The sequence below is a fragment of the Verticillium nonalfalfae genome, assembly GCF_003724135.2.
Source record: "Verticillium nonalfalfae strain VnAa140/NRRL 66861 chromosome Unknown scaffold_67, whole genome shotgun sequence".
NCBI classification, from domain to species: Eukaryota; Fungi; Ascomycota; class Sordariomycetes; order Glomerellales; family Plectosphaerellaceae; genus Verticillium; species Verticillium nonalfalfae.
The window spans coordinates 46,417-72,636 of NW_021167292.1; the positions used below are offsets into that span (position 1 = coordinate 46,417).

General features: G+C 52.0%; 7 protein-coding genes and 2 non-coding genes across 9 annotated transcripts; 3 read left to right on the forward strand and 6 right to left on the reverse strand.

Annotated features, from left to right (window-relative positions):
- Window positions 1–299: 299 nt before the first annotated feature.
- On the forward strand, window positions 300–4,971 carry D7B24_007901 (uncharacterized protein; the record flags this gene model as incomplete). The annotated part of the gene is made up of 9 exons (XM_028642004.1): window positions 300–1,175; window positions 1,231–1,327; window positions 1,397–2,480; window positions 2,538–2,889; window positions 2,942–3,512; window positions 3,567–3,937; window positions 3,986–4,172; window positions 4,249–4,492; window positions 4,554–4,971. 9 exons carry the CDS (start codon window positions 300–302, stop codon window positions 4,969–4,971), a joined length of 4,200 nt encoding a protein of 1,399 aa, XP_028494063.1.
- A 1,503-nt stretch (window positions 4,972–6,474) lies between these two features.
- On the reverse strand, window positions 6,475–7,403 carry D7B24_007902 (uncharacterized protein; the record flags this gene model as incomplete). The annotated part of the gene is made up of 2 exons (XM_028642005.1): window positions 6,475–6,857; window positions 6,917–7,403. 2 exons carry the CDS (start codon window positions 7,401–7,403, stop codon window positions 6,475–6,477), a joined length of 870 nt encoding a protein of 289 aa, XP_028494064.1.
- A 1,456-nt stretch (window positions 7,404–8,859) lies between these two features.
- Window positions 8,860–10,820, reverse strand: D7B24_007903 (uncharacterized protein; the record flags this gene model as incomplete). Its single annotated transcript, XM_028642006.1, has 4 exons — window positions 8,860–9,416; window positions 9,473–10,056; window positions 10,119–10,614; window positions 10,661–10,820. The coding sequence occupies 4 exons, from the start codon at window positions 10,818–10,820 to the stop codon at window positions 8,860–8,862; spliced, it is 1,797 nt and encodes a 598-aa protein (XP_028494065.1).
- Window positions 10,821–11,648: 828 nt separating this feature from the next.
- D7B24_007904 (uncharacterized protein) lies at window positions 11,649–13,627 on the reverse strand (the record flags this gene model as incomplete). The annotated part of the gene is made up of 3 exons (XM_028642007.1): window positions 11,649–12,504; window positions 12,564–12,842; window positions 13,458–13,627. 3 exons carry the CDS (start codon window positions 13,625–13,627, stop codon window positions 11,649–11,651), a joined length of 1,305 nt encoding a protein of 434 aa, XP_028494066.1.
- A 517-nt stretch (window positions 13,628–14,144) lies between these two features.
- Window positions 14,145–16,391, reverse strand: D7B24_007905 (uncharacterized protein; the record flags this gene model as incomplete). Its single annotated transcript, XM_028642008.1, has 6 exons — window positions 14,145–14,685; window positions 14,796–15,445; window positions 15,492–15,772; window positions 15,819–16,037; window positions 16,086–16,101; window positions 16,158–16,391. 6 exons carry the CDS (start codon window positions 16,389–16,391, stop codon window positions 14,145–14,147), a joined length of 1,941 nt encoding a protein of 646 aa, XP_028494067.1.
- A 2,596-nt stretch (window positions 16,392–18,987) lies between these two features.
- On the reverse strand, window positions 18,988–20,104 carry D7B24_007906 (uncharacterized protein; the record flags this gene model as incomplete). The annotated part of the gene is made up of 2 exons (XM_028642009.1): window positions 18,988–19,988; window positions 20,059–20,104. 2 exons carry the CDS (start codon window positions 20,102–20,104, stop codon window positions 18,988–18,990), a joined length of 1,047 nt encoding a protein of 348 aa, XP_028494068.1.
- Window positions 20,105–20,465: 361 nt separating this feature from the next.
- Window positions 20,466–20,551, forward strand: D7B24_007907. Its single transcript has one exon. It is a non-coding gene; the product is annotated as a tRNA-Asn (tRNA).
- A 426-nt stretch (window positions 20,552–20,977) lies between these two features.
- D7B24_007908 lies at window positions 20,978–21,049 on the forward strand. Its single transcript has one exon. It is a non-coding gene; the product is annotated as a tRNA-Thr (tRNA).
- A 2,605-nt stretch (window positions 21,050–23,654) lies between these two features.
- Window positions 23,655–24,176, reverse strand: D7B24_007909 (uncharacterized protein; the record flags this gene model as incomplete). The annotated part of the gene is made up of 2 exons (XM_028642010.1): window positions 23,655–23,830; window positions 23,897–24,176. The coding sequence occupies 2 exons, from the start codon at window positions 24,174–24,176 to the stop codon at window positions 23,655–23,657; spliced, it is 456 nt and encodes a 151-aa protein (XP_028494069.1).
- Window positions 24,177–26,220: the final 2,044 nt, after the last annotated feature.

Sequence of the window (26,220 nt, forward strand, 5' to 3'; positions counted from 1 at the left end):
ACTCGACCCTATTACACGACAAAGCTGACTACTATCTCGGACGAGACTGCGACAACTATAAACTCAAGAAAAAAAGCCCCTGGTACTAGGCCAGATCAAGAGCCCTCAGTATGGCGGTTCGAGAGACGTCATCTGCCCAGCCAACATGGCTCGATATCGGTACCATGAATCCTCAACACCCCACAGAAGAAAATATATTCAACACGACAGATAGTGGCCCGGATGATGCTGAAATCAGCAATCAAGTCGACACGTTGGCTAGACAAATATCCAGAGCCTCTAATACAATCATCCAACAAATGCACGAATTGACGCCCGGTTCCGGGTCTCGTCTCGACCCTGCATCGGTATCTTTTGACGGCAGGGCCTGGGTCAAGGCTTTCCTTCAACTCGCACAGTCAGACCCCCAGGCTGCCCCGATGCGAGTCCTTGGTGTTGCTTTCAGGTCCCTCAATGTCTTTGGCTGGAGCACCGGCACCGAAAGTCAGATGACGGTCACCACCCGCATCACAAACTTGTTTCAGTCAATTGCTCAGTTGGCAACGGGAAATAAGCAAAAACGCCGAATCGACATTCTTCGCGACTTCGAAGGTGTTGTGGCTGAAGGAGAGCTTCTACTTGTCCTAGGACCTCCAGGTTCGGGCTGTTCGACTCTTCTGAAAACGCTGGCTGGCGAAACCTCTGGGCTCCAAGTCGCCCCTGAATCTTATCTCAACTTCCGCGGCATTCCCTCCCAAAAAATTCGATCGTCCCTTCGAGGCGACGTGCTCTACAACGCCGAGGTCGACACCCACCTCGCGCACCTGACAGTTGGCGAAACTCTCTCCTTCGCTGCTCGTGCACGATCGGTTCGCAATGTTCCCAGCGGACTTTCAAGGGCACAAGCTGATGGCATGATTCGCGATGTCATCATGGCCGTCTTTGGTATCGGCCATACCATTAACACCCGCGTAGGCAACGACTTCGTACGCGGCGTCAGCGGAGGTGAGCGTAAGAGGGTTAGTATCGCCGAGGCGGCGCTCACCGGGGCCAAGTTCCAGTGCTGGGATAACTCCACGCGAGGATTGGATAGTGCGAATGCGGTAACGTTCTGCCGCAACTTGAGGGTGCAATCTGATCTTTTGGGTGTTGCGGCTGCTGTGGCCATCTACCAGGCCCCACAGTCGGCCTACGATGTGAGTCCACGATGCCCATGAGGTGAACTACTGTCATTTACTGATGTGTGTTTAGCTGTTCCACCGCGTCACTGTATTGTACGAAGGGAGACAGATTTTCTTTGGAAAGATCGAAGAGGCGAAATCTTACTTTGAAGACTTAGGATTTGAGTGTATGATTCTCCATGTTGCCCACCCACCCTTTGCAACCTGAGTCGATCGCTAACATCATTGGATAACAGGTCCTCCAAGACAGACGACCCCCGATTTCCTTACCTCTATGACAAGCGCAAGCGAGCGACGAGCTAGACCCGGATACGAGGACCAGGTCCCTCGCACGCCCGACGAGTTTGCTCAGCGTTGGAAGTCGAGCCGTCAACGACAATCTCTGCTCCAGGAGATTGATGGCTATGAAAGATTACATCCGACAGAGGAGAGGTTTGCGGAGTACGAAGCTTCGCGCCGCGCCGAGCAAGCCCGTTCCCAGCGTCCCGGTTCACCCTATACGATTTCCTATCGGCAACAGGTCGAACTGACCCTGTGGCGCGGCTGGAGAAGACTTCTTGCCGATCCATATTTCACCATCGCCCAGTTACTTTTCAACCTCATCATGGCGCTCATCCTTGGCAGCATGTTCTTCAACCTCAAGGAAGATACATCGAGCTTTTACTATCGAGGCGGCATCATTTTCTTTGCCCTGCTTCTGAACGCCTTCGCAAGCCAGCTTGAAGTGCTCACTGTTTACGAAGAGCGTCCCATCGTCGAGAAACATAACCGCTACGCCTTCTACCATCAGTCAACACAAGCTATTGCTAGCTACCTCATGGATCTCCCCTACAAGATGGTAAACATGTTTATATTCAACCTCATCGTTTACTTCATGGCCAATCTTCGTCGAGAGCCCGGTCCGTTTTTCTTCTTCTGCCTGACCAGCTTCATCGTCACGCTCATCATGTCGTCCCTCTACCGCACCCTCGCCTGCGTCACCCGAACATCGCACCAGGCGATGGTCCCAAGTGCCATACTCAGCATCGGACTCATGGTGTACACAGGTTTCACTATCCCAACAATGTACATGCGCGGTTGGTCACGCTGGATGAACTACATCAACCCTCTTGCTTATGGGTTTGAGGCTCTAATGGCAAATGAGTTTCACGACAGGGAGTTTCCTTGCGAGGGTATCATCCCTCACGGAACTGGGTACGATATCCTCCCTAGCGACTCCACGGTTTGTCCAGTCGTTGGCGCCTTGCCAGGCAGTGCCACGGTGCAAGGTGACAGGTACATCAACATGGCATTTGCTTACTATCATGGGAACAAGTGGAGGTAAGTCATCATTGGAGGCTAGGGTTGGCGGCAGACATGGCTAACTGCAAGGGTCAGAAATGTCGGTATCCTTATCGCATTTCTCATATTCTTTCTGAGCGCCTACACCACGGCCGCTGAGTTCGCCAAGCCGCCGAAAAGCAAGGGTGAGGTGTTGGTGTTCCCGAAGGGCAAGCTTCCGTCAGAATCGACCAAAACGGCTGCAGGTGACCTTGAAGGACAATCTATTGGCCGGACAGCTATTTCGAAAAAACCCGCTAGCGATCGCTCGGCTCCAACCCTAGTGACCGGGACGGCTGTGTTTCATTGGGAGAATTTGTCGTACGACATCAAGATCAAGAGTGAAGACCGGCGGATTCTTGATCAGGTTGACGGCTGGGTGAAGCCCGGCACGTCTACAGCGCTCATGGTATGTTCCTTCTCCCTTCGATCGTAGTTTCGAGATCAAGCTAATGTAACAGGGCGTTTCTGGTGCCGGAAAAACCACCCTTCTCGACGTCCTCGCCACCCGGGTTACGATGGGCATCGTCACCGGCGATACCCTCATCAACGGCATGCCGACGGACTCCTCTTTTCAACACCGCGTGGGCTACGTGCAGCAGCAAGACCTCCATCTCAGCACCGCCACTGTCCGCGAGGCTCTCTCTTTCAGCGCTATTCTTCGCCAGTCTGCCGAAGTTTCCCACTCTGAGAAGCTCGACTACGTCGACCAAGTCATTGATATGCTCGACATGCAGGCATTTGCCGATGCCGTTATTGGCGTGCCGGGCGAGGGCCTCAATGTTGAACAGCGGAAACGACTCACTATTGGTGTGGAACTCGCAGCGAGACCGCAACTGCTCTTATTCCTCGACGAGCCGACTTCAGGCTTGGATTCGCAGACTTCATGGTCAATTATTGAGCTGATCAAGAAGTTGACGAGAAGTGGACAGGCTGTTTTGTGCACCATCCATCAGCCATCGGCTATTCTTTTTGGTGAATTCGATCGCCTGTTATTGCTTGCGCCAGGAGGCAAGACGGTATATTTCGGAGGTGAGTCTGGCGAATCATACCATCATGTCAAATGAATGTACTTACATAATGCAGAGCTCGGAGATTCGTCCAAGACCCTCATAGAGTACATGGAGCGAGGTGGTGCCCCGAAGTGTCCTGCTGAGGCAAACCCAGCTGAATGGATGCTCAATGTGATAAAGCCTTCGACGAAGGATAGCTCCCCTATCGACTGGTATCGAACCTGGCGAGCTTCTCCCGAGTTTGAAGCCGTCAAGCGTGAGCTGGACCGGCTTCGGGCTCTTGAGAAAACCATGCCGACTCCTAACGAAGACCATGAGTCCCAATATCGGGAATTCGTCACATCATTCCAGACGCAATTCTGGCAAGTCTTTGTCCGAACTCATCGACACTTCTGGCGGTCACCCACTTATATCTGGTCCAAAATACTGATGATATCTATTTCGGTAAGCGGTGTACTCTGCATGTGTCGTATCCCAAACTAAGAATATTAGTCCATATACCTCGGGTTCAGCTTCAGGGCAGCCAACACGATGCAAGGCCTGCAGAATCAACTTTTTGCAATTTTCATGTTTCTTGTTCTTTTTGGAAATCTCAATGAGCAGATAATGCCCATGTTTGTACCACAACGTGATCTCTTCGAGATTCGAGAGCGGCCATCAAAGATTTACCGCTGGAATAGTGAGTGCCAACCCGATTGTCCGTCTTAAATCGAAAGCTAACCGCGTAGCTTTCATTCTCTGCAACATACTTATAGAGGCCGCTTGGAACACGCTCATGGCTGTCATCATTTTCGTCTGTTGGTATTATCCGGTCGGATTTGTCATGAACACTTCGCCGGGGGACGAACACTCCCGTGGCCTCCTCGTGTTCTTCTTCCTCTGGATGTTTATGCTGTTCACCAGCACTTTCTCGCACTTTTCAATTACGTGGATCCCCACTGCCGATACTGCTGGTGTGTTCGCGAGCCTACTATGGATGCTCTGCCTCTGTTTCTGCGGGTAGGTGATCAAACTTGACTCAGAATACACCTCAACTGAATCGCATTACTAACAAAGTCAGTGTGGGCGTTGCTAAAGCGGACCTTCCCAGTTTCTGGACCTTCATGTACTATATATCTCCCGGAACCTACCTCGTCGGCGGCGTCATGTCCTCTGCCATCGCCAACGCAGAGGTTACCTGCGCTGCAAGCGAGATCCTGCGCCTTGCACCACCAAGCGGGATGGACTGCCTTGAGTTTCTCGGTCCCTTTGCTGCGGCTGCGGGCGGAAACCTTTTGACACCTAATGCGACGGAAACGTGTCTCTACTGTTCCATCTCGAACACGAATCAATTCTTGGCGCGGTACAGTATCAAGTACGCCACCAGGTGGCGAGACTTTGGCGTCTTGTGGGCCTATGTCTTGTTCAATGTCGGCGCTGCGTTGGGTCTATACTGGGCGTTTAGAATGCCGAAGGGCAAGGGCACGAAAAGGGGTTAGACGGGAAGATGAGGTGCAAGTTTCAAAACCGCGAGGACCGGGATAAATGTTCGTACTAATGATGTGGAAGTAACCCCAACCCATAGATTTCCTATTTCTTGTCTCCCCATTTTGTTTCCTTTTGTATCGCTGAGTAGGCAATCCTTCTTACGTGTTGAACAGCTCAGCCATCCGTCACGTTTGGTTGTTTCCGCTGGCTATTAATCAGGTATCGAATTTCACACATGAAAGAAAAAAGATGATAATGCTTCAATGGGAACATTTCGCCCAAAACCATTGATATCGCCACAGTGGGGAGCTTGACAAGCGTACTGACTCAAAGGAACCAAGGATGTATCAGGATCTCTCCGGCCGAAGGGCGCTTCCTAGGGTCATATTGTAAAATCCAACCCAGAAGCGATAAGACAACAGCCTCCTCAGGCCCCTCCAAGTCGTCCGGCTTGCACTTTCAGTGCTATTGTTCGAGAGACATATAAGACTTAGCAGCCGCAAGAGACGACCCTCTTTCTGACCAAACTCCATTGCCCTGTGAGCGGTTGTCGCCTGACTCCAGTGTTGCCTGGCTGCTGTTTTCAGCATTACTCACATCGCTTTCTCCGTCATGGATGAGGAATTCTCCTTTTGGCCCGTAATGTTGCGGCCCTTGTCGCCAGTGGGTGAACAGACTGGCAGGCAATGGCCCCAGGACTCGAGTCAATTGGATGAGATGTTCAACATTCGTTTTTTATCGGATCAACATGATGGCCACAGCTGTTTAGTTTCGATGGTCAAATCTCGATAAAATAGAAGCATTCCAACCTTCAAACTAGGTGACCATTGACTGTGTGCGCTCTGTACGATATCAGTTTCAAACACTCTTTGAGTTCTGCATTCCTCCTTTGCTTTGTTGGAGCATCCTGTCGACGACTCTGATATTGATTCCTCGCAATAAGCCCAGCGACGTACCGCTCTCTTTGTTGAAAAGAGTCCACACATGGAGATGTTAATATTCAATCTTGCCTTTCAAGAAACCCTTCTATCGCTGTGCTTTATGTCAGTCTTAACCCTTTGCATCACCCGCCTGCCACATCCATTCCCTGCTGATCCCTATCGACCTGCCTGCCCTAAGCCGAAGTTATACTCCCTGTTTGAAGCTATTGCATCCAAACTAAAATTATCAGCAAGAGCTCTCGTCTCTAATAGGACCTGTGTCGCTCTTGGTCTCCTTGTGGCTTCAATCTGCTTGAGAACAGAGGGCACATTCTCTCGAGAGATGTTCGGACCAAGGAGCAGGCGCAGGCTCCCAGCGTCTTCCATAGACATGTTAGCTCCCTGACCCTGAAGTGGCGTCATTGCATGGGCAGCATCTCCAATTAACAAGGCCTTTCCACTCGTCCATGTCGGAAGCGGGTCGAGGTCTTGGAGATCCCACATCTTCACCTCTGTTGCAATGCTTTTGATCGAATCAGCGCCCGCTCTTGCCCTAGTGAACTTCTTCAACATCCTCAGATGAATCAAGGGTTCTCACCGTAAGAGTTCAACAAGCGTTGACGAGAAGTCGGAAAAGACTTCCAGCATCTCACTGCGATCGCCTTCAGCATACCAAGTGGAAGCAGTGCTGCTCTTGAGTCGTTCAGGATTGGTTGGGAAGATACACGAAAGGTTCATGTATTCAAAATTGCGAAGCGGGTAGGCAACGATGAAGCGGTTGGAGGCATCTCCAGATTCGAAGACCACCCCACGCCCTTTGCCAGTAGAACGGTCCCACCATTCAGGTATTTTTCCGAGAGCCGCTTCAGCATCCTGAGCCGATACAGCGATGCGAAAGCACGAAAGCCCCATTTTCTTCGCAAAGTATTCGGGGCCAACGATGCAGGAGCGTAAGCGTGAGTGGACACCGTCAGCAACTGATGTATGTATGTTAATGATGTTTCAACCGTCCTATCACTCCCACGGTTGGACTAACCAATAATGACATCGGCTTCGGCTGATGATCCATCACTGAGTGTGACCTTGCCCCGGTCAGGGTCCATATCCGTGACTGCAGAATTGAAGTTCAACGTTGCTGGCTCCCCTCGAATATTCAAGTCTTTTGAAGGCGCCGTTGCGAGTCTGTATAGTTCGTTGCGTAGATCACTCCGCAGGTGTTGCAATGCGTCTGCTCCGTATTGTTCCATAAAGTCCGTCTCGTCGTCGTGCTTCAAATCGCCGTGCTTATCGTATGCTCGGTGACCAGTCTGCACCACAGCCTTAGTTCTAGTGCGGTCATATCCATGAGCTTCCAAGACCTTGACTCCGTTTGGAAAGATACATATGCCTTGACCTCCAGTCGCCACTGCGCGGTCACCTCGTTCAAACACAGTGACATGATGCTGTTCACGGAGAACCCGTGCGGCTGCCAAGCCAGCAAGTCCAGAACCAACGATGATAACGCCTAGCTTAGCGGTTTCCATAGCTGAGGTATCGAAATTGCCAGAATGAAGTTGGACGAATGATTGGCTTGTATTAAAGGTGGACTACTCGACGTACTTTGACGAAAGGCGGAGCAGCTTTATAGTTATGTTAACTTGGGCGTTGGCTCCGATACTTCCGGGATCTGGAGTCAGTGAATGATGTGCTAGGTTGTCTCTTGGGTGACTTATTGGGCAATTTAAGAACGCTTAGCAAGCAACTGTCGATCGTCCAAGGCCCGAGCCGAGGTTCGGGCCTTTCTATCGAGGTACTCTGTTCCTTTCGGTGAGCTCCCCGTTGGGCTGCCATGGGATCTCGGTGCCTTCTATTCTGAAAAGCCTCTCAATGAAGATTCGACATTTCTCGAACCCATTCGATGTCATCTTCTGATTTTCCTGCAAGTTGGGCTCGTAGCCTGTGATGGCCTTGCTTCCCTGGCCTTCCTTTATACCTTCAACGTTCGCCCACCAGCATTCTGACAGCGAAGTCTGTGGCTTTAGTCAAACTCCGCCCCTATCCAAACAGTGCGGCAGAAAAAACAGCCCGAGCACTCTGAGCTGGTTTTAGTCCGATAAACCGAGCGGCGGTATCTGTTTCACCGTACGAGCAATGTTGGAATGGTCGCTCGTCGCGTGACGAGCAATGAAACGTTACAGTATTCATGTACGCGCTGAGGCGGACATTGTCCCCCTTACAGCCGAGGCTGTTCCTACTATGGGTTGATGCTGTAATTCCTTCAGCGGCTTCGCTGTTCGCTGCAAAAAAAAAAGAGCCATTGGCGTTGGCGTTGACATGATGTCATGTGTATGGAAGCAATTTATCTCCGCACTTCGGGTGCAAAAAGCAGCAGAATAGTTATACGGAACTCCGCCAGTCACCGACACACTGTGTATAACGGACAAACAGAATTACAAGATCGAGTGCGGAGCGGAGTTCCTACGTCTTCAGGGTCATCTATCGAGTGTAACCTGTTTCCGTCGGTACATTCATTCTCAGTATTCATGCAATGTAAGGTAAATGCGCAGGGCATCAATGGTGTATCTTAAAATTAGTGCAGCCCTCCCGATAGTCTGATACAAGGGCTATGGGGTATGTCATTGGACTCCTTTGTTCTCCTTATATAACAATAGTTCATTCAAGGCCTCTTTCCAACGAGAGGCTAGGCAACCAGCTGTCAGGAGACCCCTGCGGAGCCACGGTACAGAGGGCTGGTCAGGAGCTAAGGGTTACGAGGGCGTCTGTATGAGGACCGCGGAGGGCCAGAACTCAAATGTATTCCCACCCCCTACTATATTCTGTTGCCTGTGGACCACGCGTGTAAGACCTCTTCCCTCTATTGTATACCACGCATTGACACTAGCGTCTCATAGTGATGGAGATGCCATGTTCTTACGTCTAGGTAAATTAGTCTATGATTATCCTCAGGGGCGGAGTATCTGCCGGATAGTGGCGACTATTCTACTTTGTACAATCGACTTCATCAACAGTTCCGAATCCAGTGGCATAAATCGATGAGCCCGCACTGTCAAACGACCTTCCCACACCATATCGAAGCTTGATATCTTTCAAATTCTCAAACGGATCCCCGTCCGTCCGCGAACTGCAGGTGTCTTGGAGAGTCTTGCTCGTGCTTACCGCCGTGGCAAACTGCAACAGGCTTTTGCCGGCCGGTTGTCCATTCTTCCACATGGCCCAGATGCCATGAATGTAAACCACGCCAGCCACCAGCAGACACACACCATAAGGCAAGAAGAATTGCAGCTTCGAATCAAAGATATATGTTGCGCCGCCCTCGAGAGCCGGAATATCAGGCCCGTTCGTCCAGAGCGGCTTGTTCTTTGGATTAAGCGACAGTGTTGATATGACAATGTCTTGGAGGTATTTTTGAACCGTCTCGGGCGTCAGGGATACTTGCGGGTTGAACCTGTCGGTCATGCCAATATATGGGCTACCAACCACGTAAGTCATGTTGGGCCATAGCAAGGCGGTCTTCGTGGCACCTCCACCATCAGAGACTACACAGACAGGTTAGAACAAAGCAATAGAGAAGACAAGCTCATGCATAACTCACATCGTCTGACATCGCCCACCAAGGCTTGAACAGCAGCCTCTCGAATAGCGTATGCTTGTGTATTGGCATACACCTTGTGCAGCTGAGTTTGGTTGACAGCCTCGTCCATGAGGTTCCCGGACTCACGGTCGTAAAAATAGTCGTAGAAGCGCAGGGGAATCGGGTTCTCGTCGTCCCAAAACTCCCTTTCTCCGGTCACTTTTGTGTTGAAGATGCGGGTTCCATTCTCCTCATTCGTCATCTTAACGTTGTAGGTCGCGAGTTTCACGGAACAGTCCATGGTCCGGAGTGTCGAGTTTCGGCAAGCCTCTTCGTCGTTTCTCTCAGTGTGCCACGATAACCGCACTGAGTTGTTGCGGATCAAAAGACCGTCCCTTACGCTCTGCGATTTCGCCTTGAAGACGACATCCGTGCAAGGCTTAAAGAGAGTGTACTTCGTCGCGTTCACCTGTTTGCATTCGAAGCTTGGCCCGTCGAACTGCATGTCGTATGTGCAAGGACCACTGCATGGCGTGGGAGGTGCAACAGGCTCGCCTTGCGCCAGAACCGTGCGGGCTAGAGTAGTAAGCTTAGGCTGGACATTGCTGTGCATTGGTAGACTATCAGAATCGGAGATGACACATTTCAAGGGTGATGGGACGCTCACATGAAATCCAGATCGGCGTTGAGGTCGAAGAGGGCGTGGTCGACAAACCCACGATAATTGCCAGGGCCCCAGTAGGAGATGTTCAGGGTTGGCACTGCTGATAGCGTCACTGGCACGATGCTGTTGCGGAACTCGACCGTCAAACAACCAGGAGGAAACATGCCGGCTAAAGGCATCAACACGCAAATCAGGGCCGCCAGCCAGGGCCCAATGGCACTGATAATAACCCGAGGCCGAGCAAGATCCCAAGGGCTGTCCGGCAGCGAGACGAGCTTGTCAATAACAAAAGCGCTCAGTGTTTTTTGGCGGAAGAACCTCCAGAGCAACTGGGTGTAGGCAATGCTCACTCCAGAGACGAGAAGTAGCTCTGCGACAAGTGCCATGAAACTGGCCATGGCATTCTCAATACTTTGCGTCAATCTCGTGGACCGGACGGGCGTCCCGTCAAGGTACTGGAAGAGGCTCAGATGAGCACCCATGACTGCCACCGCTGTCTCTATGTCAGTCCCCCCAGTACTGTGAAAAGAATCGAGGCGCCGAACCGAGGGTGTAGAACAATGCCATCTGTAGCAGAGTCATGATTGTCCGACGTCTTGTGGCTGGCGGCGCTTGTGGCACTGCATGGGGCAGGAAGGAATCTGATGGCAGCGAGACTGCCGACGGTGTGGCGGTCCATTTCTCTTGGTCTTTGCGTACTGCCATGATGCCTTGCCAAAACCGTTGCTCAAACCGAGATTCGAAGGAACGAGGGTGTTTGTAACGTTTGGCAGGTGTCAGACAGGATAGTGGAAGTAAGCCAGGATGCCTGAGTGCGTACCGAAGACTGGATATAAAGAAACTACTTCGGCTTACATATCGAGCGCTCAGGAGGATTCAGGGCCATGTTGCGTTTAGTACCCAGCGGCCCAGCTAAAATCCCCCATGAACCCTGCAGCGACATGCTTGGCATCCAGGGTTTGGAAATCGTGCCCAAAGGGGCCAATCATGAGGGCCACGAAGACTGACCCATGTCCATAAATGGACGGAGGATTCTTATCGATGTCCAGACCACAGATTACTGTTTCGACGCAATGCTGCAATCCGTTAATTCAACAGGGGCTGGAACGAACTGGAGCCTGAGATCTCACGAAGGATTCTTTTAAATGGAGCCTGAAATCCTACCAAAGCAGCAGATCCCAGTCACGTGTGTGCGCTTCTCATTCGGCAATGAATTTTGTGATGATCCCGGCCGGCCGGTGTGACAGAACAGAAAAAGGAGGGCTGGTCGCCATACATAGATTCGTGATCAGGCCATCTCTCACCTGCCGAGATCTGGACCCAGTTCAACACTCTCTACTTCAACTCATCCATCAACACAGCGCTCAACGGCCAGCCCAATTCCGCACCAATTGCTTCACCGCACAGCAGCTAGAGGTCGTTTTGTCGTTGAGTTGGGTGATGTATACAGAAGGGAACGAAATTAGCGTACCAGTCCTTCATGCATCCAGCATCCAGACGTCTTTGCAAGGAGACCTCCCACCATATCTCCTCCTAATTGCCCTGACCCAGGAGAACAAGGTTGGCAACGTTCATGCTAGCAATCGCAATCCACACCAGAACAGCAATGACAGTGGTGTACCATGAATTCGCCAGCTGGACGGTGATGATGCTGCGTTCCCCGGCCGCCACATCGCGAACACCACCAGCATGCTCACCCTCATCGCGCATCGAATCCACCTGAACCGTCATGAACTTGCCGCAACCGGTAAAGTAGATCAGTGGTGCCGTAAGAAAAGGAAGGACGACACTGAGAACGACCTGTGATGCGTTGAGAGCAGCGCTGATCCCCTGCCGACCCACCGCCCCTGCGATGATGACACTCGGCGTGATGCTGATGCTCCTCGTGACTAAACGACGCAACCAGGGTCGCATCTTCCAGTTCAGCGCACCCTCACACACCATCTGGCCAGCAATAGTGCAGACTATGCCAGCTGAGACGCCCGATAGCAACAGTGCCAGCGCAAACATGGTGCCAGCCGCGGTCGAAATTGACTGCGACAGAAGCTCGTGAATGCTGAAGATATCGGCATCGGAGGCATTTGGAGCTCCATACAGGGAATCGCCTGCGACGATAAGGATGGCTGAGTTGACAAAGAGAGCGAAAGTGAAAAGGGCAATGCCAAGTTCGAAGGAAGACATGGTCATGGCATGGCGTATGGCTTTGAGAGAGGGCACATACCGGCTTTTATCAACATCCTCTCCGTCCTGTTGGGCTGTAGATGCGCTTATGGAGAGCAAGCCGTTCTTGGCGTCAAACTCCCGCAGGCGGGGCTGCACAATGCCGGAGCCAAGATAGAGGCTGTGCGGCATGACAGTTGCACCAAGAATTCCGCAGGCTTGGTATAAGCTTGGCGTAATTAGCGCTGTTTTCAGTCCGAGACAGGCTGCAGAAGAGCGCCAACATACCCTTTACGTTGTATAATTGCCTTGGAAGGTAGGTAGCCCTTGAAGATGTCTCCAACAGGTGTTTCCTTGATCATCGATAGTTGAATACAGAAGCAGACTACGACGCTTAGGACCAGACACGCAATGAAGCACTCAAAGATTCGAAGTCCCTTCATAGACCCTTGTGGATTATAGAAGTAGAGCGTCACGAAGACGTCTAAGATTGAAATGGCGCACCCAACCACCAAAGGCACCGCGGGGATGAGAAGATTCAAAGCGATTGCGAAGCCGATAACCTTCCTATTGTTAGAAATCACGACGCTGCAGGATGGTAGACAAGAGAAAAAACGTGAAGGAGCTGACCTCTGCAATATCTGTTGCAATTATTGCTATCTCAGCAAATATGTATAGCACCAGATTGAGCCACCAGGGAAGAAAGGCGCGGCAGCACTCGGCGAGGTTCAGTCCCGTAACGGTCCCCAGCTTTATGCAAAGCGTTTGGAGGAATATCGCGAAAATATTCGCAAGGAGAACGACGAACAGTAGCCGATATTCGTAGCTTGCGCCTGCAGCGACGTCCGTTGCATAATTTCCGGGATCGACTTGCGATATCGTTGTCAATATTTCTATCAAGTCGAGCTCAGCATCTGGGGCTTACTGTATGCAACAGCGATCATAAAACCGGGGCCAATGAATGTGCCAAATTTCATCAAGCTATCTTTTGTCCACTGGAGAGCAGATTTGCATCCAGAAGCATATCGATGACTTCTGCGCATGGAAGTCGGGGGGGAATTAGGGAGGAGGGTCGGATCATGAGATCCGACCGCCCCTCCCGAGGGCTGACCAGCGGAATCGCCGGTCAGCCCATGGTGTCTATTTTCGCCGGACGGCGTAGTCTCGCCATGATTCTCATACCAAGGCGGCCCGTTCTTGAATCGCAAGAGCTCATCTTTCTGCCTCGCTTCCCGAGCATTGGCAATGCCGTTGAGATCCTCGTTGGTAGTCAGGTCATTGGGCAGAGAATTAGGGCTCTGATTGTGCCCTTCACCCTCGTAAGGCTCGTCAGTTCGTGAGGGGCGGTTCATGGTTTTTGCGGCCGTCGTGAGTAATCGTGGTTGATGGAAAATGAATTTGGCGGGAAATTGATCACAGAAGATGAACAACGGCTGAAAATCCTCTATTCAATTTGAAAATGGAGGCTACGTTTCGCGTTACATGCGAGGAGTCTACCAAACGGGAGAATCAGTGTTTTGTTTTGCTGTCCACGTCACCATTGCTGCCGGCTACCCGTGCTAGGGATGCCTAACCCGCGTAGGATTGCCATGGTTCTCAAAAGCGGCCAACACGACAATGTTAGCGCCTGTTCTTTGGCGACAGGGAAGGTTTTACAGAGCACGAAGTGGGGGGGTCAGTTCCGTCACCTCACGGCTGCATGACACCCGTGTGTCCTTTAGCTGCGTTTGCACGGTGAATGGCGCAAGAATGATGTTCTTAGATCGTGTATTGGTAAGAAAGACGTCGAACCCGTGTTTGATCGCGTATCTGATCACACTCGAATGGCTGTCAACCCCATAACACTGCTTCCTAGCCGTCGAACATAACCTAACGACCACCATCAGTCAACCCCAGCGATCCCAACGCAACGTCGGGACCCATGGCCCACTCCGGGAACGCCGTGCCAAAGATGGACCGAAAGTCACCGGCATCCCACATCTGCATGTCGGTCGGGACCTCGAAGTTTGCTGGCGTCGGATAGCTGAGATAATCTGATCCGATCGTATTGGCCCATGATTCCTCGGCTGCGGGATCGTCCTGCTGCATCTCCGTTGAGGGCTCTCCCGCCTTTTCTCGCGTCCCTGGGCTTTCCTTTGGCCCGAGCGCGTCATCTTTGGCATCTGATGCGCGTTCGGCCTCAGTGATGCCTTGCGTCTGCACTTTGATAAAGTACTCACGCGCAATCTGCGCAAACTCGGGGATCACTCTGCCAGGCAGTGCTCCCTTGGACGCAAAGTCGATCATGCTGAAATATCCTGCTATGGTGTCCAGTAGCGTAAGGTTTGCCCTCGTCTCTCGATGGAGAGGGTTGTGGATGATGAAGTCAAACAAGATGAAAAGCGCCGTCAGCGGCATGATGCATGTGATTCTGACTTGGTCAGCTACACGCAAAGAATAAAAGTAAAAAAAAAAAAAAAAAACATTTCAAATGCCCATCTGGGAAGAATGCAAAGAACGGCTAAGAGAAATGGCACTTACGCAACAGGAACGTATGGCTCAAGCTCGATGTACCGTGAGAGATCCACAATCGTTCTCGCGGCATTCATCAAGTTGACCCTGCTCCGCTGGCTCGCGGCACCTCTCTCCTTGTCGAGATGCAGAGTAAGGCGCTCAATGGAAATGATGAGACCAAGGTAGAGATAATGCGTCTGGAGCACGGCAAGCCTCGTGCTGGCGTCCGTCAGAGCGTCGAAATTGGCCGGCTCGCAGGGACGGAACGCAGCCGGGATGCCCATCCTCCACTCTTCCAACAGGCCTCTCATGTGTACAATGGCAGCCTGCAGGACCGGCGCGGACTTTTGCGCCGCCGAGATGGAAAAAAGGGACTGGTAGGCTACGGACGAGATGCGGCCAATCCGGACGAAAGTCAGGAAAGCGTTGTACGCCCCGACAACAGATTCCGGTGTGGACGGGGCTGGGCAGGCAATGTCTTCGTCGGGAATCATGGAAGAACAGCGACTGAGGAGACATTGCTGCTTCTCAAGGGCGTAAATGACCCAGAAGACACGAGCTTGGTCGGACTGAGCGGCCGAGGAGCGATGATAGCGGAGAACGATGGCCATGCGAGCAGCGTGGGCGACGAGCGCGTCGTCGATCTGAAGGCAGCACGCGTTGAGAGCATAGATAGACTGTGTTTGTCAGGAAGTGTCACTGTGAGTGGCAGAGACGACTGACCATGGCGGTGATAGCTTGGACGTTCTCGAGTGACTCTCGTGGGAGTATGATCTCTGCCATGTGGCCTAATGATACCTGGAAGAGCTCCCATGATTTCCCTGTGCCTGGAGAATAGGTCCCCTGACGGAAGAACTGGCTTCCTAGTGCCAAGACAGCATGGTATAGAGCCGAGAAGATGGGATTTTGATCAAGCACATGTGGCAGCTGCGGACTGAAGGCTTTGGTTTCGAAGATGTCACGGTCCAGGAAAGGGTAGACGGGATGTAGGTTTTCGAAATAGGCTAGATTATCAGCACTACTGCTGCCGAGAGGAAGAAGACAGCTCACCTCGAATGTAGTCTCGTGCCTCATCGGAAGTTACCTGAGGACCCTTTGGTGGCTTCATGAATTGAATCCGCGTCCATGGTGACGGCCTTGTCAAGCTGAGCCTCTCGACGATGATGTTGTCAAGCTTCTCAATCAGTTCACGTAAGTGGGCGCTGCCCATCCTACTGGTCAGGGAAGCGACCCTCTGCTCAGAGAAGAAAGCGAGACCACAGCTTGAGACTGGCTACATGAGCAAATGCTACATCGTGAAGCTTCGGATGAACTTACTCTGCTCATCGGGGACCTAAGATGGGGATTAGTGCACAATGGAGTAAAAGATGGTGATAAATGTTGTCACACCTTGATGACAAAATCCTCATTAAACAGGATCGGTTCATTGGGCTCCTCGAGACTATGCAAAATGCGATCGACGTAAAGGTCGCCTGTATCGGGATTGCGGCCTGATGGCGGCACGGAGGAAGACACGTCGGGTTCTGGAACTTTGGCGCTGTCAGCGAAGCGGCGCGATCCAAGAGTGGGGGACCAAACCTTGAGCTTTGGGCTTCCGTCGAAAGGGGCTGAAGTGGCAGTCATAATTGCGTGACTTCAAACAACAGAGCGAGGTGAGTGTCAAGAACGTCCGACTAGCACGCGGCCAAGAACCCGGCGCGCGAGGAGCAGAGGGGCACTTACGGCGCAGTAGGCACACACTGGGGGCTTTCCGAGTGCCGGTTCCGGTGCTGACGATGAGGGGAAGGGCGGTTAGGAAAGGCTGCGAGGTTCATTTGAGAAGAGATCCGACTCACCGATGCACCGTATCTTTCGACGGCGACATTGGTCGCATGTCCGGTTGACTTTGTGCATTTTACAAGCCGTGAGTGAGGTGGTGCGTTCAACTGCAATCGCCCTGTGCTCAAATAGTTAGAGTCGACTTCGCAATCTTGAAGGGCAGAGCAGCAAGCGTTAGGGAGGGCAATGATTGAACTTCCGTGATCCAGGCAGGCAACACTTGGATTATTCGTGGTTGCACCAAACCGTCATTTTGGACTAGTCTCGCGGAGGAGCTTACGTTGACAGCCTGAGGACGGTGTCCCGCGGGCTCCGAAGCCTACACGTGCTGTAACATGCTGCACTTCAGGACCCTGTTGACTAAAGTTGGGTGAGCACCACAGCTTCAAGGACAATCGCCAGCCACTTGACTCAGTGAACTGACCAAAGTTTCTACTGGTTAAAGCGATAAGAAGTACAGATCTTGCTTTCCTTGTTTGGAGGTATTCATGGAGTATTCGCCAAGTCTTGCCTCCATGTGTTCAATGTCCCATCGTCGATGGGTGTTTGTACTACTATTAAGACGGTAAGACGGTAAGACGGTAGGTAGAGCGAAGATACTGATGCATGCTGAGCTGAACGTTTACAAAAAAAATCGATTAACAGTCTTTCTCGTGAATGCATTGCCTACACCAATTGCTTATCTCATCCCTCTCATGCCCACATTTGGCTCCAGTACATAGAATGATCACCACCTACCTAAAGAGCTTTGTTCTACATCTAAGCAGGTGCTACTTCAGTAAAAGTAATATACAGGCAGTTAGATTTCTAGCTCGCTATGTCCCTTGATCTAACTGGTGACCCCTTTTCTACCACTCAGCTTTCGATCATACGACGTACTAAGGCCAAATTCAGGCGGTAAAGGGATAACTACTCCTTAATCTGGAAAATCGTACAAGTAAGACATGTCCGCTAGGCTTCTTGAGACGGCGCTGGATGGAAGGTGGTGCGATTCAAAGTGGGTGAGTTATACAGGGTGAAAGAGCAGATTCGAGGTCTGGAAGACGCTGCAATTGGCGCATCGGTTACGTTGAAGGTCTCCAGATGGAATAACGAATCAAACATGTGTTTATTCAAGCAGGGAAATAGCGCGAATGGACGCGGCTCCGAGAAGTAGCAACCGATAGGAACGAACTCGCCACTACCGCCAGACTCGGCAAGCCATGTGTTGGCCAAATACCCATTGTCCAGAAGACGATTTCCGTCTCGTGGTGCCCGAAGATCGCCATCGTCAGACGAAGACTAAGAAAATGAGAGGATGGGCGACCATCGATGTATTAGGTTTAGTCCTCCGCCTACCAGGGTCTACAGGCCGCGTCAAATAGGTCGTGCTGATGAACAACCCCTCCAAGATTCCTCGTCTCTTCCACCACCAAGAGCGCACAGGGCAGTGCATCCTTCAGCTGACCACCGACTGGAGGCTAAGCTCCAACGCCACCGGCTCTCGTCGAGGCAGAGACATGAGGCCCCCCCCCCCGGGCCATTCAGGGTCCGCGGCATGCTGGCCCGATACGCGGAACTGGATGTCATGGTGTCACAATCACCCTAACGGTAGAGTGACACCTCAGCAATCTTTGCCCCAGACGGATGTGCACAAGGGTGCACCGCATCCATCGCGCCAAACACGCAGCCCCAGGAGACGTCATGGGGCGCCCAGCGAGGCTGATCGAATCTGACTTCTAGAAGGCGTCTACCTGATTCGGGAAGCATTCTCGCGGTCCTCGCATGACACGTTGTGATGATGGGGTCCTCGACGCATTTAAAGGCCCTCGATCGCAGCACCCTTCGTCGACAAAATGCTCATAAATCTCATGACACTCCAAGTCTTTCCACTATACCAAACTACAAGTACACTCGAACAAAACCTACAACCAAACCAAAGGAACCAATCATCTAGGCCTAAAAATAAAATCGCCTGAGATTTCACCTTTAACAATCATCACCTTGATCCCTACCGACCAACCCCATCCAGACACCATGTGCTTCGGCAGCAGCAGCAGAAAAAACAACATGTACGACTACAGCCCTCGCCCAGTCATGGCCGACGCATCAAGCTACCGGCGCCGTCAGCCGCGCAGTCGATACGGAGGGAGGCACGGTCATTACACAGGCGGTTACGTTTTTGCAGGCGATGCTGGCTATGGAGGCCACCACGGGCACAGCTACGGTGGTGATGGCGGCGGCGGGGGCGGCGGCTGCAGTGGAGGTGACGGTGGAGGCGGCGGCGGCGGCGGTTGCTAAGGGGAGTTGGACATGGTATAACTTGTATTACGATACCCTCAGCGATGATTCGCGAAATTTTCTGTTTTTCTCAAGACAATTGGGCTTGTCTCATCCCAAGGCCTCTTTTCATGTGAAGTGCTTAAACCTGTTTCGCCTGCCCGTCGGCCGCACCAGATTCAAGCAGACCCTGTAGAATCGCCAGATCCTTCAGTGCCTGTGCAGTGTTCTGCCTCTCATCAGCAGTGCTTTTTCCCAGACTCGCGCCGAAAGCCTCGAGCTCGGCCGGTACGCCCGAAGACCTCGTAAACTCCCTTCTCTCCTCCACCTTCTTTCCATCTTGACCCCGCTTCGCTACCTTCACGTCCACTGGCGTCATCGTGACCGATCCCTCCGTCGTGACAACCTGCACCTCAAACCCGCTTCTGAACTCGGTCCCGAACGATATGCTCATCGTGCCGAGGGCACCCCTTTCCGTCTTCGCCACAGCATGCACCGTGTCTACGGGCGCCAGCTTCGCCTGCAGCAGCGCCGTGTGCGCCGAGACCTCGCCGACATCGTCTCCGACAGCCCCCAGCAGCATGCGGAGCCCGGCGATGAAGTGGACGCCGCCGTCGAGCAGGAACCCGCCCTGGTACGCCGGCGTCTTGCGCCACGCCGTGTTGAAGTACTTGCTCTCGTCCGCGACGAGCGAGAACATGTCGAGGCGGAACGTCACGACGGCGCCGCCGATGGCGCGCAGCTGCGCGACGCCAAATGTCAGGGGGTCGACGAAGCGGTAGTTCTCGGCGACGGCCCAGACGGGCGCGCGCGCGAGCGACTGGTGCCAGGACACGAGGGCGCGGGCGTCGGCGACGGAGGGCGCGATCGGCTTCTCTGAGAGAACATGCTTCCCTGCGGCGAGGGCGAGACGGATGGCGCCAGGCTGCGCCGGGATGGGCAGACAGATGATGACGGCGCTCACGTCGGTGCGCGCCAGGAGGTCGGCGAGCGAGCGGGACGGCGTCGGGTGATCGTCTGCGTAGGTCGTCACCGCGTCGGGGGATGACGTGTTTGCGGCCAGGGCCGAGGCCGACTTGAGGGAGCGCGAGTAGACGGCTCGGAGCTCAAAAGTTTTGCTGGACTGGACGGCGGGGAGGTGTTCTGAAGCTGGGGTCAGCAGGGGGGTTCCTGTTCGCGTGTCATGTGTTGACGGCGATGAGGGATGGCTCACGCTCCTGGGCGAAGAGGCCCGCGCCGAGAAGGGCGATTCCAATCATGATGCTTTGTTTCGCGTTCCGTTCAGCGACTTGGATTTGAAGCTCGCGGTGAGGCCTCTTTCACAGAACCGACTTCAGTATTTAGCGTGCTGGAGAACACGTTACCCTCCCGATTGACTAGACGCCATGTTGGCCCGCATCCGAGCCAGCACCAGGCCCTCAGTGGTGGTCCCCTACCTCCAGCCATCATTTAGCGCATCATCGCCGCACCTCTATCGTAGCGCAGCGTTTTAGCCGGCCTCGGCCAACCTCAATCGCGGGCCGTTGACAAACAATAGTGGGTGGATCGTGGAAGCGGTACGTGAGCATTGAGTAAGATTGCAGCGTCATGATGAATGCGCCGGAGCCTTGTGTTCATCAATCCCTGGTGGCCCAGTTGGTTAAGGCGTCCGACTGTTATTCAGCAGATCAATCGGGAGATCGACAGTTCGAACCTGTCTCGGGGAGATCTTTCTTTTGCCGATCCCTACCCCTTGTTCTTTTGCCTGCTAGGCGAAGCAAGCGACCGATGACCATCCCACGATTATTGATATCAAAGTCAGCCCAACCTTTTAGTGTTAGCAAAAGCTGCCCCTAAGACAATCGTGGTGTAATGTCCTGGTGCTTGGCCATCCTAGCAATCTGTTACAAGCTCTCTCTCTGCCTTGCTTTCTTGCTCGGTAGCGAGCTGATGTCCATACCCGCAGCTTCCCTAGTCCCAAAGAACATGTTTGTTTAGTTTTTGGCGCTCGGCAAGACGGTTTTACATGTGGATGATGTAGTAGCCAGGTAGGGGTCAGTCGTAAAATGGCTTGTCCCATCTGTGCTGCTCATTTCGCACTGCGGATGGTATCTTCCGTCCCAGGAATTGGGTTCCGCCATCAATCAACAAAGGCCTCGTTGGCTTAGTGGTAAAGCGCATCACTAGTAATGATGAGATCACTGGTTCGATTCCAGTACGAGGCATAATAACGAGTAAACAATTTTTGCCGGAAGTAGTGGATTAAAAGTTTTGCATGTAACATTGTACCGTAAGGGGTGGGCCCGCTTGGGCCGAGTCTCCGCTCATCGCCATCGTGAAATCCATGCGAGCCGCAAAAATGTATAAAACAACAAAACATACAACACCAGGTATTCGCCGGTGGTCACCCACCCGACTACTGATCCGGCCCTTACTGGTTTATCGATGGGAGAGCGGACGGGATCCCGAGCTTTCCAGTAGGTATGGTCGTATGTGTCCAATGCACCACAGTTTGGCCATTATATCGGAATGAATACCTTCGGCCAGGATGTTAGAATGCCACTAAACTCAGCAGTACATAAATCTGCACCACGCATTCTCCCCTCTATCCAGATCACGTGCTCTTTGGAAAATCTCCTTTCCACCCAGCTCCCCTCTCCCCTTCTTTCAGGCCGTTCATTCTATTTCCGCAACTATCTATCTAACACTATGCAGACATCTTCACTACGAACGGCCTTCGACGAGATGGAGGAGACCGATAGTGACGATGAATGCAGGGCCTGGTAAAGTAGACTGTTTGATGCGAAAGATGAGCTAGCAACAAATATTCCTGCTCGCCAGGGAGGAGGTAGAGCCACGGAGTGGGTTAGTTTCCTCCAGGGCTCCTTTAACTTCAGCTTCTGTTTCAAGTTCAAGTTCAGTGATGAGGGCCCAGACGCCATTATTCGGTTCTCACATAGCTACTACCCTCAAAGACGAGAAGGTCGCGAACGAGGTCCAGCCCATGGAGTATCTCCGCCAACACATGACCATTCCTATTCCATTGTAACCACCATTGGGGTTTCAGCCGAGAGCCGGCAACAGCTTGATCCGTTCATTATCATGCATTACGTCGAGAGGGCACTTTTGTGGAAGATCCTACAGAAGCCGTCGGAGAGTGATCAAGAGGACATGGTTTCGGATCCAAATGTGGATAACTCAATGTTGGACATGATTTTCAGCCAAGCCCCAGACTACCTTCTTCAACTTTCTCAGCTTATCTTCACCCAAATCGGAGCCATCTCGAAAGACGGTGACACGTGATCCATTACCGAAAGACCACTCACTTACAGTATGAACGAGTTGACAGCCGTCTCGAGTTACCCAGATGACCTCCTTCCAACCTCAGAATCTAATGACGCCGGCGACTACTTGAAATCACATACTCACGAGCATCTGATCCACCTCGGACGCTGCGCAACATAGTCAATAACTCGGAAACCGCCCAGGCTCAATTTATTGCCCGGCATCGTTTCGCCCAGCTTAACGGGAAGTGCCGCAACAACGATGCTGGACCGTCAACCATTTTCTGCGACGATCTACGGCTTTCTAACCTGCTTATAAATCCATCCACTCTTCAAATCACAGCGGTGTTCGATTTTGAGTTCACAAACGACATACTAGCACAATTCTCATACGATCCATCTTGGCGGCTTCTGCTGGCTGGCGCAGATCTGTGGATTGATCGCTGCGGCATGGAAGGATTCCGGAGCCTTGATGAGCCATAAATAGAACAATTTTTGCGGGTGTGAGAAATCGTAGAAGACATACGTGTTCTAGAGGAGCAGTCACTTACTGGACCACGGCTGTCTACCCAGATGCGTGACTCGTGGAGGTCTGGTCACTTCTAGTTCAATTATACAGCCAGAAATTATTTCAGCATAGATGCCGTATATTGGGCCGCACTACATGACGAGGGCACCGGTATTGAGTTGCTTGAAGATCTGGCGCACACAGAGCTGGAGTCATTCGGTGAGAAAAAGATGGCGCAGCTGACGGCCTACAAGGAAGAGTGCAGTGTTCGTTTCTACCAACGTAGTCTGAATGAATCGCTCTGCACTTTCTCGTCCTTGTTATTCAATGTTCTCCCTCTACAATTCTCGGGCAGCGGCGCATTTGACCATGTGTTATGCCGCTTTATCAATGGCCATTCATTACTGTCGTGCAAGCTAGTATCTCAGGGTAAGGACACGATTTCTTGATTTTTGCCAATCTTTTTTTACGCACTATTTGTATGTTCAGCATTGCCGCATCTAGGACACAAAGCTCGTCGGCTATCTTCAGGCAGTCCTGCTTGGTCAAGATTCACTTTCATCGGTGTCTCAACAGTCAGAAGCGCATGCACCAGACAGAGATTGTTTTTCTAGTATGTATGCTCTTGTGCGTTTGACGGCCTACTGCCCGTATCTCGAATCGAAGAGTATCAATTGAGGCAGGAGGACGGTATATTTACGTTAACCACGACGAGGCTGCTTTTCAACTATAGCTTTCTGTCCATGGCTTCAAGACACCGGATGAGGTCTTGATGTATGAAGATTAGGAACATGTCGCTTACAGATTCGCCGACCAAACTTTCAGCGTTGAACAGCGCGAAAGTCAGGATGAGGTTGCAAAACTAAGACACCAATGAACATGGGCTACTGCATAGCAGCTGGCTGAATTCATCTATCTTGCGGAACCAACATGATATGAAGACGCACTCCTACTCAAGCTTGCGGTAGTCGTCCATGGGCTGACGAGGGAGCTCACTGAGCCATGAACTCCCGCCTATCAATCTATCCCCTCTCGAAATCACGAGGCATTCGCCCTCAGAGCAGCGACAAGATCGTCAAATTGCTGCTGCGACAGATTGTTGTACACCAGGCAGTCAGAGCCGCAGGGCAAAGGATAGGGGCCATTGACCGGGTCTCCAATAAGGACTGTAGCCAGGTTCATGCAGCTGGCTGGAACCCCGACAAATTGAACCGCTGGAAAGGATTAGATTCCAATCAGTGTCATCTATTTTGTCTCAGAAACTAGTAGACTTTACTTACAACCAGGGCCGGGGGAGGTAGCCGTGACGGACACTCCCGAAATGTCATTGCGACAGCGCTCATATTCGAATGCCGGAACACCGGGGGGAGGGTCGCGACTGATGATGTGCCCCTCAATGGGGCTGATATCACGCTTTCCACCGAATATGTGAACGAAGAGGGAGCCGATTCCTTCTCCGAAGAGATCGAATGCCAATTTTGCCCCCTGGCCAATGTTGGCCTGCGCCGGGGTGGTTAAAATGAGAAGCGCGGCAGGAGCGAGGAAGTTGGAAGTCTTCATCTTGCGGATCCAGCTTGTCAGAATAATAAGCACAGTGTTGTAATTGTAAGAGTGAATGGCAGTGATGATTGGTATAGAGACTTTCTTGGCTGTCCAGAAGAAGTCAGAAATCGCCGCTATTTATGTTCTGATGGACATCCAAGCTAGACGCACTTCAACTCCTCGTAGTTCCCATGAAGCTGAAAAGGATGAAATTGGCCGTAGAAGCATATTGCACCGCTTCGAGTGTAACGTCTATTATGGTGCGACCCCTGTCGTATCTTGAGATCGGCACTGCAGAATTCACCCGCAACATACTATGAGGGAACAAGAAATTTGCTGAGTAGGATTTCTATGGATTCACGAAGGTGACATGTTAAGCTCACCGCTCAATTTCTCTTTGTAACGAAGACTGATCGACGGTGGCACATCGCTGGATCCTTCTTGTACTTCCGTTCGACATGTCACAGCACCCAATAATTAGCAAGGCCCAAGTGACTGGGGGTTGGTGACCATGCTCAGAATTGCCAGAATCGAAAGAAGTCACTTTGATAATACAGACAACTCAGACATGTGATGTGAGAAGGGGATGATGCGGTCGAAGACATACTATGATGTGTTGTTGCTCAGCATATCGTCATGGTGTGGGTCGTCGTCACCAATGTGTCTCAGTAGGTGGTTCGAGCGAGCAGGCGAGGAGACAGAACTTGAAACCTCGCCCACGATTCATGAATCAAATTGAGCGTGACCTCGACTATGTCAACATATCGCAACAAGCATGCTTGAAACCAAAAGCCTTTTACGAGCAGGAGAGCTGGAGGATTTCTCAACCAAAATCTGGCACCGAGCCGGCACAGTAGAGAGTTGAGGCTGCGTTTAGTAGAACCAAGGACAGAAAGAGTCCGTAAAGACGCTTTCTACATCGCCACTTGCAGCTATCGGATAATAACGATGTGAGAGGACTGCAAGAAGTTGATCTACAGTCTTCGATAGGTGGCAATGTACTCGGTGGTCAACATGACGTCTTTCTGGTCACGGTTTTATGGCTCGTGTGCATGTGTCACTGTAACAAAGTCCTGAGGCTGACGCTGTGCTGTACGTTGATCTCAGTCGTGATGTCATCAAAACAGTACGGTCAGGAGATGAGTAGGCCCCCGATGAAAAGAAGTATCCTCGCCACGAGAGGACCAAAATGGCAGTCAGAAACCACAGGTAATTCAGATTGAGAAAGCTGCTACGCCGCTACAGTCGTTGAGAAGCTGTTATGTCTTTAGAATGAGATACGCCCGGAGCGCCGAGAATGCGTGAAACCAAAGGGCACCCCAAGATGGCCCACTAAAAAGCAGAACATGACACACACCGGCCCGTTGAAAAGGTCTGCTACCATATGGAATTCACGACTTCGTGGCACCCAGGCATCTTCAAGCTTCTGTCCTCTGGTTTCGTTTCTTGATACAAAGATCTCGACACTTGGAAAGTGACTGAGTCGTGTTGAACCGTTCGATAAGAGGTTGTTCACAGATCTGCGAGAAAGGTCTCGCAAGACCAGAACACCGTATTGTACCTGTGTCCGCCAAACCTTGATCATGAGATATGGCTTCATGGCATGTCCAATATCTTACACTGTCTGACTCGACGCCTGATACGCCACTTTCACTGTTTCGTGGTGGCAACACCATCCTCACCGTGTCCTTGATCCGATTTATCCGCCAAAGAATGGGACTGAGGCGCTCAAGTTCGAGGACTATTGACGCAGATCTCACCTTCCTCGCTTCACTGCACTGCTCCGAGCCTAGCATGAACTTGTCAAGGTAGCTTTGTGGGCGCCAAGGCACGATGGATCACTCAGGAGGGGGCCTGTCAGCTATGCGGCGCAGGAAGCTGTCCACTTCCGGACGGACAGGCTGATTTCAGCCATGATTCCATCTGATTAGATGGTTGAGGCTCATTTTATTGGATGTTGTGATCAGGGCCCCGCCAGCGGCCGTTGACTCTTCTCACCACTTGCCGTGCGGGCCGCCCCCAGGTTAATCCTGAGTGGCGCCAAGCATCCAGGCGAGTTCTC